Here is a 13656-nt window from a genome sequence, read left to right as displayed (position 1 = left end):
GGACATCATGCTTGGGAGGGTGGAGGGACAGCGCAGGAGAGGAAGGCCCTGTATGAGGTGGATTGATTCAGTGACTGGGATAATTGGGATGGGAGTGTCAGAGATGGTGCGATTGGCACAGGACAGAGCGGAGTTTAGGGCTTTTGTACATAGGGTCGCTATGAGTTGCAAGCGACTCGAAGGCACATAACAACAAACAACAACAAATGTGAAGGTAGCTCTAGACCTCTACACGAATGACGTTTGACATTTGACTGAAATTAGACTGAATACTTCTTGTCACTAAGGGTCCCCGTCTTGTACATGTTTATATCCCAAGTCATCATAATTATACTAGGTGGATTTCCAACCCATAGCAACCCTGCATGGGTTTCTGAGGTCGTAAGTCATTAATGGAAGAGACATCCACCCATCTTTTCCCCTTAGAACAACTGCTAGATTGGAACGGCTAGCCCTTCCGTTACCAGCTCTGTATATTAAGCACCACACCGCCAGGTACCCTTGATAGATGGTTGTTATTGTTGCTATGTGCCCTTGAGTCAAGCATGACTTACATTTTAGCCCTCTGAACAACAGATCCAGACAACATCTTCATAATTTCTCACATATGTAAGCCCTTTGCAGCAGTCCCTGTGTCAATCATTGAAGGTAAAGCTTTTTTGTCTAAACTTTCCCCTTTCCTAGCAAAATAACATTTTCAAAGAAATATGCTCTCCTAGAAATATGCTCAAAGTATGTGAGATATAGTTTCCCCATCCTTGTCACTAAAAAAGTACTCTGGGTGCACCAAGTTATATTTGTTTACTCTTTCAGCAGTCTGCAATCAAGATTCATCAGTATCAGATAAGTCATCACAAGACAGGGGCCAGAAATGTCCCAACCTCAACAAGAAAAAGGTAAACAACCCAATCACAAAATGGACAGAGGATATGAAGAGACACTTCACCAAGAGGATGTTCAGATGGGAAACAAACACATGAATGTTCAAAACTCCTACCTATCGGAAAGATGCAAAGATAAACAACTATGAGATACTGCAGCAATAATAGCAAAGTTCAACAGGGCAGCAAACAACAAATGCTGGTGAGGTAGTGAAAAAATCGGGACCCTTATTCACTGCTGGTGGGAATGTAAAATAGAACAGCCACTATGGAAGGTGGTCTAGTGTTTTCTCAATAGGTTGGAAATAATAATACCATTTGGCCCAATAATTCCACTACTGAGAATATATCCTAAAGAAATCAGATCCACAATTCAATGCATACCCATATTTATTGCTGTGTTATTCACAATAGCTAAGAGATGGAAGCAACCCAAGTGTCCATCAACAAAAAAATGGATAGAAAAAATATGGTATTTCACACAATGGAATGTAATGCTGCACTGGAGAAATAATGAACTCATAAAGTACTGCACAACATGAGGGAGCCTGAATGACATTGTGCTGAATGAAATATCTCAGTCACAAAAGAACCAATTCTGCAAAACACTGCTGTTACAATATAGAACAGGGGAAGGAAGGCGAGAAGAGTGAATAGATAATGAATATTGCATTAGATCAAATAGGAATATATGATTAGACATTATATGTATGAAAACAGGGTGCATTGCAGGGAAGGGTGGGGAGGGGTAAGTAAATGAGAAAGAAAATGTGCAACAATGAAAAAAATAAATAAAACATTTTCAATGTTAAAAAAAAGGCCCCTACAAACAGATTCATCCTAGGGAGGGTTAAACCAGGCTACTCCTTGGAGGCAAAGATTCTGGGGCTTCGTCTGACATACTTTGGACATGTTGTAAGGAGAGACAGGTCTTTGGAGAGGGACATCATGATGGGTAGCATAGAGGGACAGCGCGGGAGGGGAAGACCCTCTATGAGGTGGATTGATTCAGTGATTGGGGTATTCGGGATAGATGTGTCAGAGGCCTCTGTACTTGCTGAAAATTTTGGCTGCTCTAGACTGTTGCCTTCAAGTTGATCCAACTGTTTGAATTTTTCTTGCCCTGCTAGACAGAGTAAGGTTCTATGCCCTCGTGCTCTGACAAAAGAAGTTTGCATGTGGAACTCTTTGATCTTTTCCTTTTGCTTACATGAGATAGCTAAATCCTAAACAGCTGTGAGATTCTCAGTACTTCTGGATTGCCAAGCCTGAAGAAACAGTATCTGTAGGTTCGAGCTTGAGAGACATTGGAGGAATGGTATATTGTTAGAGATGGAGTAGTTTGGTAGATTAAACAGATATTGTTGTTGTTGTTATGTGCCGTTGAGTCGCTTGCGACTCATAGCGACCCTATGTACAACAGCCCTATACTCTGCTCTGTCCTGTGCCAATCGTACGGTCGCTGACACTCCCATCCCAATTATCCCAGTCACTGAATCAATCCACCTCATAGAGGGCCTTCCTCTCCTGTGCTGTCCCTCCAACCTCCCAAGCATGATGTCCTTCTCCAAGGACCGGTCTCTCCTCACAACATGTCCAAAGTATGTTAGACGGAGCCTCAGAATCCTTGCCTCCAAGGAGCCACCCGGTTTATAATTTTATCAAAAAGAATTGGTCAACAATGAAGAAAGACGTTCAAGCTGCACTGAAGGTATTGACAAAAAAGAAGGCCACAGTTGATGGGATACCAACTGACATGTTTCAACTAGCAAATGCTCCTGGACATACACACCAATCTAAAACAAGACATTTGAGTGGATTACATATTTAAAAGTTATCTACAAAGTTCAACTCTGACACAGGTCTGTCTTCATTTTAAACCATGCAGTATTCCTTTGCTATCTTTGGACAATGGCTTACTGGTCTAGGTGTTAGTTTCTTATGAGCAAGACTCAATGTTCTGAGGTAGCCATTCTTCTCAATGTGAATCATAGTTTGTTATGACCCACACAGTCAAATGTATTTTCATAGTTAATTAAAAATAGATGTTCTTCTGGTATTCTTTACTTTCAATTAAGATCCTTCTGATACTTGCAATCATATCCCTGGTGCTATGGCCTCTTCTAAATCCAGCTTGGACTTCTGACCATTCTTTGTAGATGTACAATTCTAGTCATTTTTGGATTATTTTTGGCAAGATTTTGTTTACATGTGATGTTAATGTTATTGTTCAATAATTTCTACATTCTGTTTGATAACTTTTCTTTGGAATGGGAAGAAATATTAAACTTCTCCAGTCAGTTGGTCAGGTGTCTATTTTCCAAATTTCTTGGCACAAATTTGTTCCTGGGTCTTTTAAGATTTTACACATAACATCTCTAAGTATTGAAATACCAGGCTTGAATTTGGTTTTCTGCTCTCTCAGTTTGAGAAATACTGAATGAGCTCTTTAATTTTTTCCTATGAATTCAGTTCTTGCATATTCCATTATAATATTTTGCTTTGTCTTCCCGAGCTATTCTTTGACATTTTCTGTTCCTCTCTTTCACGCCTTCATCTCTTCTCTTTGTTTTGGCTTCCTGATGCTGTGGTACAATTTTTAGTATCTTCTGACATATATTTCATTCTTTAACATAATTAATTTGTTGTTCTGTACCATACAGTTGGAAATGACCCATAGCTCACCCTCCAGCAGGTGTCCAGAAGCAGTTAATCACGAGAAGATATTGCCCATCTCCCATGAAATTGTTGTTGGCCTTGAAACATGCATCTTTGGGATTGCAGTGCAGCTTCTTACCTCTAAGGCTACTATAGATTCAGTTTTAAAAATTAAATTTTCTCTTATAAGTGTGGAAAATAGTGGTTTAAAGTAAATAAAGTCAATTGCACAGAATATAGGAAAAAATACTTGAATTTTTTTGTAGTATACTATCAGTACAATAAGTACCCTCATCAAAATTAACAGATGAGCATATGCTAGTGTGTAACGTCCCCACACAAAACCAAAACAAGTCAAAGAAGGAGAACATGATCATGATAGCCATGGTGACAAAAGACTCCATAGTTTCAAAGAGGTTCTTCTCTTTTCTTCTCCAGAACCAAATGAAAACCCTTGATATCTAAGAGAAATGATTTCTACATGTAATTTTTCCCTATAACCCCCTTAGGCCAATAAAAGTCATATGTAAAAACAGAAATGACACTTCACAGATTTTACACTAGATATCATTAATTACTAAACTCAGTCTCATTGTTGTGGAGTTGGAACCTACAGTGAGATTTTGAGGGTATAAATCTGACCGAAGAGGTTATCTATCTTTCTTCTGCAGAGCCTGAACACTTCTAACAGCATGGCTGACAGACATTACTACAGAACTAATCTATATTTGACAAGTTAAGTTCAAATAATATCATTGTCATCATTTTCAGGATGTCCTCGAAGGCACCAGTACTAATTTAATGAATTTTACACAAATTTTCATACTACCCTTTCAAGATGAGTTTTATTTTACTAAATCATTCCCCCTGAGTACTGCATAGTATTCTATTATGTGAATGTACCACAATTTCTAAATCCATTTATTTGTTGATGCATATTTAGATTGTTTGCATGTTCTTGCTAATGTGTTTAATTTTGCTATCCACATCAGTGTACATATCTCATTTTGTGTCTCAGTTCTGTTTTCCTTGGGATATATTCTGGAATAGCTGGGTCATATGGAATCTCTACGTTGAGCTTTTTGAGTAAATGTCAAACTGTCTTCCAGTGTGGTTATACTATTTTACAATCCCACCAACAGTGTATGAGAGTGTCAATCTCTCCATATCCTCTCAAACATTTCTTACTTGCTGTCCTGTTAAACTTTGCCACTGCCACTGGAATGAGATGGTATCTCATTGTGGTTTTGATCTGTATCTCTCTGATTACAGCTGAGGAAAACAAAGCAAAATAATATGATGAAACATGCAAAGAGAAAGAGTTGGAAAATCAGAAGACGCAAATTCATTTGGATTTTTTAAGCTGAAGGAACTGTATTCAAATCTCAAGTTTCAATACTCAAGGATGCTATGGGCAGAATACTGCATGATCCAGGAAGCATCAAAAGAAGATGTAAGGAGTACACAGTAACTGTACCAAAAAAGAATTGGAAGATGGAATACTAATTGACATATTTCAACAAACAGATGCAATCCAGGACATGCTCACCACATTGTGCCAGGAAATCTAGAGGACAACCACATGGCCAACTGAATGGAAGAGATCCATATTTATTCCCATTCCAAAAAAAAGGTGATAACAAGAGAATGTGGACATTATCAAACATTATCATTAATATCACACACAAGCAAAATCCTGCTGAAAAGTATTCCAAAATGACTAGAATAGTACATTGACAGCAAACTACCAAAAATACAGGCTGGGTTTTAAAAGGGCTGTGGCACTAGGAACATCAATATCAGATGACTCTTGGATGAAAGCAGAAAGTACTAAGGAATGTCTATCTCTGTTACATTGGTAATGCAAAGTCATTTGACTGTGTGGATCACAACAAACTGTGGCTGACTTTGAGAAGAATGAGAATCTCAGGACACTTGATTGTGCTCATGAGAAACCTATACACAGACCAGGAAGCAGTAATCTCTGTAAATGTTCCTTAAAATTAATTTTTAAAAAAATTAAAAAAGGAAAAAACAAAAAAAAAAGAAAAACAAGGGAAAAACAAAAACAAAAAAAGAATAGAGCAAAGAAACACTGCATGGTTCAAAATCATGGAAAAAGTGTGTCAAGGATACATCCTGTCTCCATAACTTTTCAATCTACATGCAGAACAGATCATTTAGGAGGCTGGATTTTTATGAGGAATGTGGCATCAGGATTGGAGGAAGATTCATCAACAACCTGTGTTATGCGGATGACACAACCTTGTTTGTTGAAATTGAAGATATCTAAAGCATTTGCTGCAGAAGGCTGTAGTCTTCAATATGGATTGAAGCTCAACATCAAGAAAACAAAGATTTTTCATGACTGGGCCAATTGGAAGCACCATGATAGATGGGGGGGAAATGAGATTGTTCATTATTACAGCTTGCTTGAATCCACAAATAACATTCTTGGCACTAGCAGTCAGAAAATGAAAAGACAAGTTGCATTAGGAAAATCTGCTGTCAGGGATCTCTCAAAAGTGCTGAAGAGCAACAATGTCAGTCTAGAGACTAGGGTGTCCCTGATGCAGGCCATGGTCTTTGCAATTATTTGCTATGCATCAGAGAGCTGGACAATGACTAATGATGAAAGAAGAAAAACTTATGCCTTCAAATTGTGGTGAAGAAAAAGAATGAATATACTATAGATGGCCAAAAGAACAAACAGGTATGTCCTGGAAAAGGTGAAACCAGTTTGTTCTTTGGAGGTAAAGATTTTGAAGTTCCATCTCACATACTCAGGCATGTTGCCAAGAGGGACCAGTCCTTGGAGAAGGAAATCATGCATGGAAAGGTGGAGGAATAGTGCAGGAAAGGAAGACCTTGGATTAGATGGATTGATATAATAATGGGTAATTGGGGTAAGTGTGATGGGAGAAGTAAGATAGGATGGTTTCAGAGCTATTGTACATAGGGTTGCTATGAGTTTTAGAAAACTTGACAGAACATAACAACAGCAAAAATAATACCTAGACTAAGAAGCTTCCTCTTCTTTGGAGCCACAATCTATATACTTGGTACCAGTAGTCAGGGGATCAGGATATGTATGTATTAAACTAGGAAAGTGTGCAATCACCCTCTCCAAATTAATGAGGAGCAGTGATGTCAGTTGGAGGATGAAGGTGTACCTGATCAGGCCATGGTCTTTTTAGTTGCTTGCTATGCATCTGAGAGCTGGACAATGTATAAAGACGACTGAAGAAGAATCAATGCCTTAGAGCTGTGGTGTTGGAGAAGAGGACTGAATATCCCATGGACTTCCAAAAGAACAAACAAATATGCTCTTAGAAAAGGAAAAATCTACAACCGGGAGAAGAATGGGACCCTCTAAGAATCAAATCCCTATGCACATCAGAAAATTTCTCCAATAGAGTAAAAAGGGAAGCCACAGACTGGGAATAAATATTTGGTAATGACATGTCAGATAAGGGACTTATATCCAGAATTTATAAAATACTTGAACACCACAATAAGATAAAGGTAAATAATCCAATAGAAAAATGGGCACAGGATATGAACAGACACTTCACCGAAGAAGACATTCAGATGGTCAACAAGCACATGAAGAAATGTTCAAAGTCCCTAGCTCTAAGAGAGATGCAAATCAAAACAACTATGAGATATCATCTCACCCCAGTAAGAATAGCAAAATATAACAGAACAGCAAGCAACAAATGCTGGCGAGGATGTGGAGAAACTGGAACTCTTATTCACTGTTGGTGGGAATGTAAGATGGTGCAACCATTGTGGAAGGCGGTGTGGTGCTTTCTCAAAAAATTGCAAATAGAGATACCATTTGACCCAGCAATCCCATTACTGGGAATATACCCCAGAGAGACCATGTCTGCCATCCAAGCAGATATATGCACACCCATGTTTACTGCAGCTTTGTTTACAATAGCAAAGAGTTGGAAGCAACCTTAGGGCCCATCAACAAACGAATGGATAGAGAAGCTGTGGTATATCCACACAATGGAATACTAAGCCACATTGAAAAACAAGGAACTCATGCAATATTATTCAAAGTGGGTGACCCTGGAGGACATTATGCTGAGTGAAATATCTCAGTCACAAAGGGACAAATACTGCATGGTGCCAGTGTTGTAGAATTGGTCTGACATCAGGTTTGGAGTATGACAGAAAAAACTGGATCAATTATGTATATTGTATTGAACCAGATGAGGGAAAGAACAGATTAGAGGTGATATATGATTGAGTATTATGCACAGGAATCCAGAATTAAGGTTGCATAGAGAAGTGTACTTGGGGTGGGGGGCGGGGGGAAGGGATGTGGGAATTTTATACTAATGAAGGAATATTATTTTTTTCTTTTTCTTTTCGGAGCGGGGAGTGAGCTGGTGGGGAGAGGTGGGCAGGGAGAAAAGTGTGACAATGAATGAATGGAAATCCAAAACCTCTGTAAATGTCTATTAAAATTAATAATAAAAATTTTTTTAAAAAGACAAAGAAAAAATCAACTCTTGTATGATAGAGATGAATATTGAATTATTTTAGAATAAAAGGGCATGCTATTTGGCAGTTCTTTGAAAATAACTCCAAGGACATTATGTGTAATGTGTGTATGACAGTATAAAGATGGAGCAAAATTGGAAATATGTTAATAAATATCCAATCTGGAAAAAAAAAAAAAAGAAAAGGTGCAGCCAAAGTGCACCTTGGAGACACTTGGACATCTTCCTTAGGAAGATGGAGGGACAGTGAAGAAAATGAAGACAGTCAACTAAGTGGATTGACATAGTGACTACAGCAATGGGTCCAGGGATTGTGAGGATGGCACAGGATAGATCTTTTGTTCATAGGGTTGAACTCAACTCAAAGGCATTGATGTGCTCATATCTGAAGACAACTGAATGTTTCACTCCAGACTAGAACTACAAGACTGAAGCTGAAATTGTGTGAGAAAGAATAAAAACCTTTAAATTGCTACATTCCTGATTAGAACTCAAGCAATATAGCACATTTCAATTTTAAATTCATGGCTTTAACACCACATTTCTTATTGAGTGGAATCCTACACTCCTACACTTGCCAGGTCCAAGTAAGTAAATGTCTAAGTGTCATCCCAAATTGCACATTTGCATTATTTTATGGGGATGTTAGGTATACTGTTGAAGCTTTTGTTGAACTTTGCCTTTAAATTTTCAGTCGAAATTTGGAAAGAGCAGAAAACTTGCTTTAATCTAAACAACGGCTCCATTAGAAGGGAAACCACAAAAGCCATCTCAGCTTAATAATTTACTAGTTCTTGGTTAATGCGCAACACACTTGTAAGTGTAAGGCACTTAAATAGAGTCTGTAAAAGGGCGTTATGCCTTTGTGTGGTGTTATCCATGTGCAGAGCCCACTGCTGATGGACATCTTTCTGTCAGCATCCCAGCAGCCACTCCACATAGTCACACAGCAGTCATGGTATCTACACGCCTGAACAGAAGCAGGGAATTGAACTTGAAGCTGTGTCTTTGTGATATCTTTGCAACAAGTCAAGTCTCATTCAGCCTCTTAGTGTATTTCTGTCAGGCTAGAGGCAAAAGTGGCTTACAAAGTTGTTAGAGGCAGCTAGACCAACCTGCTTGGTGCTGAGGAGGTAATGCGTTTTTCGAGCTTGATAATCTCTTTCCTTCTTTTCCCTTTCCAGGATCTCTTTCTTCTCTTCTCTTTCTTTCATCTCTGCAAACTCTTCCAGTCTCTCCCTGCATCACAATAGTTTGTAATTATTTATGGTACCAGAAATCTGATAACATTTTCACTCTCCCTGATGAAAACCAAGTGAGTGTTTTGAAGAGTGACCTTTATCCATACACATCAGTTGCATAGAATGTTTTGCCTGGATATTCTACAGGATTTCTGCAATCATCCTTAATAAGCATTTGAGTGATTTTCAATCGAATTTTTTTTCACTGTCATGTCAGAACTGACCAAGAGCTGACCCTCCAGAAGGTTTGCAGAGGTAGTAAATCCCAAGGGAGGAGATTGTCTAGCTGTGTCCCATAGAGCAGCTGGTGGATTTGAATTGCCTGCCTTAGGGCTGGCAGCACAACTCCTTACCACTAAGCCGTCAGGTCTCTCTAATTAATTCAATAGCCGGGGAAATATGTGTATCAAATATAAAGTAAGCCAATTACTACTACCATATTATTCATTTCTTCGGTTGAAAGTTATTTTGACACACATCCCATTTTAATAAATAGCTAATTTTAAAAGTATGGTAGGATTTTGTGTGCATTTACTTCTGCTAACACTTCATGGAGCTCCGGTGACTTAGTGGCAAGAAGCTGTGTTGCAATCTCAAAGGCGCCTGGTTCGAGGTCACCAGCTGTTCCTTGGGAGAATGATGGACAACCTGCTCCCATGTGATTAACTGCCTCTGAAAACCTGTGAGACAGTCAGCGATGGGTCAGTTCCAATTATACAACAACAATTAAATACCAATACAATCACATATGTCAGTCTACACTTGAAGGATTTTGTTCTATTACAAAAATAGAGTGAAAATTAGATTAGTTGAGTAAATTTTAGCCTCTAAGTATATGAAATTCCCTTAAAAATAATACAACTGTTCATCATTTTTATGTAAATCTCTAAGAAATGTTTTAAAATCCCTTTTTAAAAACATAATCTATGAAAACATATATTATCTAGAATAAACTATTAATAAATATGGAAAAAACATTGGATAATTTCTTTTCAAAGATAATTTTAACTATTCATGTTAAAGCAACATTTTTAAAATTGCATTTTTGTCTTTTTTTTTAAAAAGTAGAAACATAAGTTGGTATCTAGTGCTATCTATGTAAATAATCAGAATTTGCCTCAAAGACAGCAGGAAGGAACAGGGAAAATCCTAAAAAATAAAGAAGATTCTCATACTCAACTCTAGAAACACTTCTCTTGCAATTTCCTGCTTAAGGCTGCTCCTACAATCCTTATACAAGGTTGCTTATGGAACTCACTGATGTTTAGAAATCACCACGCTGTTCTACTTTAGGAGAGAATTTTTTTTCACTGTAAGATTAAATTGCAAAATAAATTAATTATTTGGAGTGACAAGGCCCCATTTTGCCACCCTTCTCTTGAAAATTGATTATTAATATGAAAAAAGGAGTCCGAAAAATAGCTTGTTTTACACTATGCATAATATTTCGGGGGCTTCTGCACCCACAGAGCTGGGCTAGCTTCACATTTGGATTGTGTTGGCAAACTATACAGTTACCTTTCTGACCTGCATCTCAAGGCTATTATTAATTGCTAAGTAACCTGGTAAAGGCAAACAAATTTGTTTCCATTGAAAGGATCTCTATCTGTGTCTGAGAATTTGTTCTGTACCAAGCAAACCTCATTAACTGTGTCTATTTTTGACAAAGAACCTGGAGTTAGAGGGATTGGTGACCTTTCTTTGTCCTTAATGTAAAAATTTCAAGGCAGTTACATACAAATAAATGAAAACTTTACTGGAAAAAACAGATCATAGATTTTAAAATGAAATACATTATGAATTTGAATGTTTACTTTTGGAATTACAAACAAAATTTCTCTATAATTTCTTACACGCCATTAAAATTATCCATGAAATTGAATTTCAACATAATCGGAAAAGCATCTATCTAATTTTATATTACTCTAAAAATGTGAATAATACTTCATAACTAACAGATCAATAAAAATCCTTTGTCATCTGTAAGTAGTTAAATGAACATCAACATAAAAAATCTTACATAAGAACAACTATATGTATGTGATAAATATCACATATACATATCAAATTTTGATATGATTTGTATTATATGTCAAATCCTAAGTATGGGTAAAGTTAATGAAAAATGTACAGAGAATTTGGAGATAAAATGAAAAATGTAAACTGTTTTGAAATAGCAAAAAACAATCCATCTTCAGATAACAAAAATACAAAATAAAAACAGTTGCATTTGGGAACAGGACAAGAAGAGCTAAAACTGAGATATCAGAAGAAATATGTCAGTGTCCAGCGTACATAGAAAACACAGCACAGAAAAAACTAGGAAGACTCTTTCCTTCATCTCAGCTCTCAAAAAAGGGAAAAAAAATCTCAGGTATTTGATAGCACACAAGTAACTAATCAGAGGTAATTTTAAAATACACACAAGTAATACATTTACTAAATATTACATAGATTTAATATATTTACAGAATTACTCAGAGATTATTTATTCTCAGAGTCCTAAGTTATAGTATATTTGAGAACCTGTGAATATATTGCACATTTCTATTATGTTTCCTTCAAATAGAATTTGCTGACTGACTAGGTAGAAGAGTTGAGTATCTAAATTACATCTATACCTAAGTTTTCGAGAGTTCTGATGACTTAATAAGGAATTGTACTGCCAGCACAAAAGTACATGGTTTGAATCCTTATCTTTTCTGCAGGAAAATGATGGACAATCTCCTCCCATGTAATTTATTGCCTCTGGAAACCCACTGAAGAGTTAGCTATGGGTTGCTTCCAACATGATGGTACACAACACTATATAAGTTTTAGGTACATCAGTAGAGATGAAAATATGACTCAGTGTAAAGCCAAAACAAACCCATTGTGAAAAAAAAGTTCTAAAAATTATATTCTTATTAAAAACAAAATGATAAGAGCTTTTCTAACTAGGAACCTCTGTTGTTGTTGTTGTTGTTGTTGTTGTTATGGGCCATCAAACTGTTTGTGTCTCATAGCGAATCTATGTACAGTGGCCCTGAAATCTGCTTTATCCTGTACCAATTTTACTGCTTCTGACACATCTACCCTCATTACCCCAGTCACTGTATCACACTCCATCTCATTCCTCTCTTTCTCTGTCCCTCCAGCCTTCCAAGCATGATGTCTCTTTCTAAGGACTTGTCTCTCTACAACATGCCCAAAGTATGTCAGACAAAGCCTCAGTATCCTTACCTGCAGAGAGCAGCCTGGCTTCACCTTCTCTAGGATGAACCTGTTTGTTCTCCCGGCAGTCCATGGTATATTTAACACTCTTCTCTAGCACCACAGCTCAAAGGCAACAATTCTCTTTCTATTAATCCTAGTCATTGTTCAACACTCTGACACTCTGACACATAACAAGCAATTGCTCCTGATGGCCGACTTTCCCAATGTGATTCATCCCTTGATTTCCTGGCTGCTGTTACCAGGAGTGTTGATTGTGGAACCAAGTGAACTAATAGCTGATAACAATCTCAATATTTTCACCAGTTATGAGGCTGCCAATCTGCCCAGAGTGAGACTCTTTTCTTTGTTGATGTTAAGCTTCAATCTATATTGAAGGCTGCAGTTCTTGACATTCTGCAGCAAGTGCTTCAGGTCCTCCTGAGTTTCAGCAAGCAGGGTTGTGTCATCTACAGAACACAGGTTGTTGATGATTCTTCCTCCAATCCTGATGCCATCCATATTCCTCCTCATACAGCCCAGTGTCCCAAACGATCTGTTCTGCATACTGATTGGAAAGGTATAGAGACAGAATACATCCCTGATGTACACCCTTCCCAATTTTGAACCATATAGTATCTCTTTGTACAACAAAATTATTTTTGAAAAAATACTTTAAATTGTGGAACTTTTAAAAGATGTTTTGAAACTTTTTTCAAATACTTTCAAGCTATCTCAATATATATATTTTTTTCTCCTCCATTTCAGATATGCTTTGTTATATTTGTGCTAAGAAACAACAAAACCCCTTTTCTGTGACGTAGGGTAACATCAAATCAGCTCTGACGCCGCACGGTGACACTCTAAGACAGAGCAGGATTGTTCCATGAGGCTCCTGAGGCTATGATCGCCTCCAAAGCTGATCACCAGGGTGTGGAGATGGGTTATTCTCCTCCCACAGATCTGCCGGGAGCTGCTACTACCTGGTTAACAGCTGAACATCAACATCAACTGTGCCACCAGATCTAATTCTATATGTGGTAACTCTTACTGAATACTCTATTTTATAAATATGGAAGCTAATGAAGAGATTCAATGACAATGTTATTGTTGTTCTTATGTGCCGTCGAGTCGTTTCCGACTCATAGCGACCCTATGCACAACAGC

General features: G+C 37.6%; 1 protein-coding gene across 1 annotated transcript in view; it reads right to left on the bottom strand.

The window, feature by feature from the left end:
- SPATA17 (spermatogenesis associated 17) overlaps positions 1-13656 on the bottom strand; it is a 175049-nt gene that overhangs the window by 52731 nt on the left and 108662 nt on the right. Inside the window, exon 4 of the mRNA XM_006890573.1 lies at positions 9172-9295. Coding sequence (XP_006890635.1) covers positions 9172-9295 — 124 coding nt within the window. The remainder of the gene's footprint in view (positions 1-9171; positions 9296-13656) is intronic.

This window comes from Elephantulus edwardii, unplaced genomic scaffold, assembly GCF_000299155.1.
Source record: "Elephantulus edwardii isolate Elephantulus edwardi_28Jun2011 unplaced genomic scaffold, EleEdw1.0 scaffold00090, whole genome shotgun sequence".
NCBI lineage: Eukaryota > Metazoa > Chordata > Mammalia > Macroscelidea > Macroscelididae > Elephantulus > Elephantulus edwardii.
The sequence above is the reverse complement of the archived record's forward strand: the minus strand, read 5'-3'. Positions and strand labels throughout refer to the sequence as shown.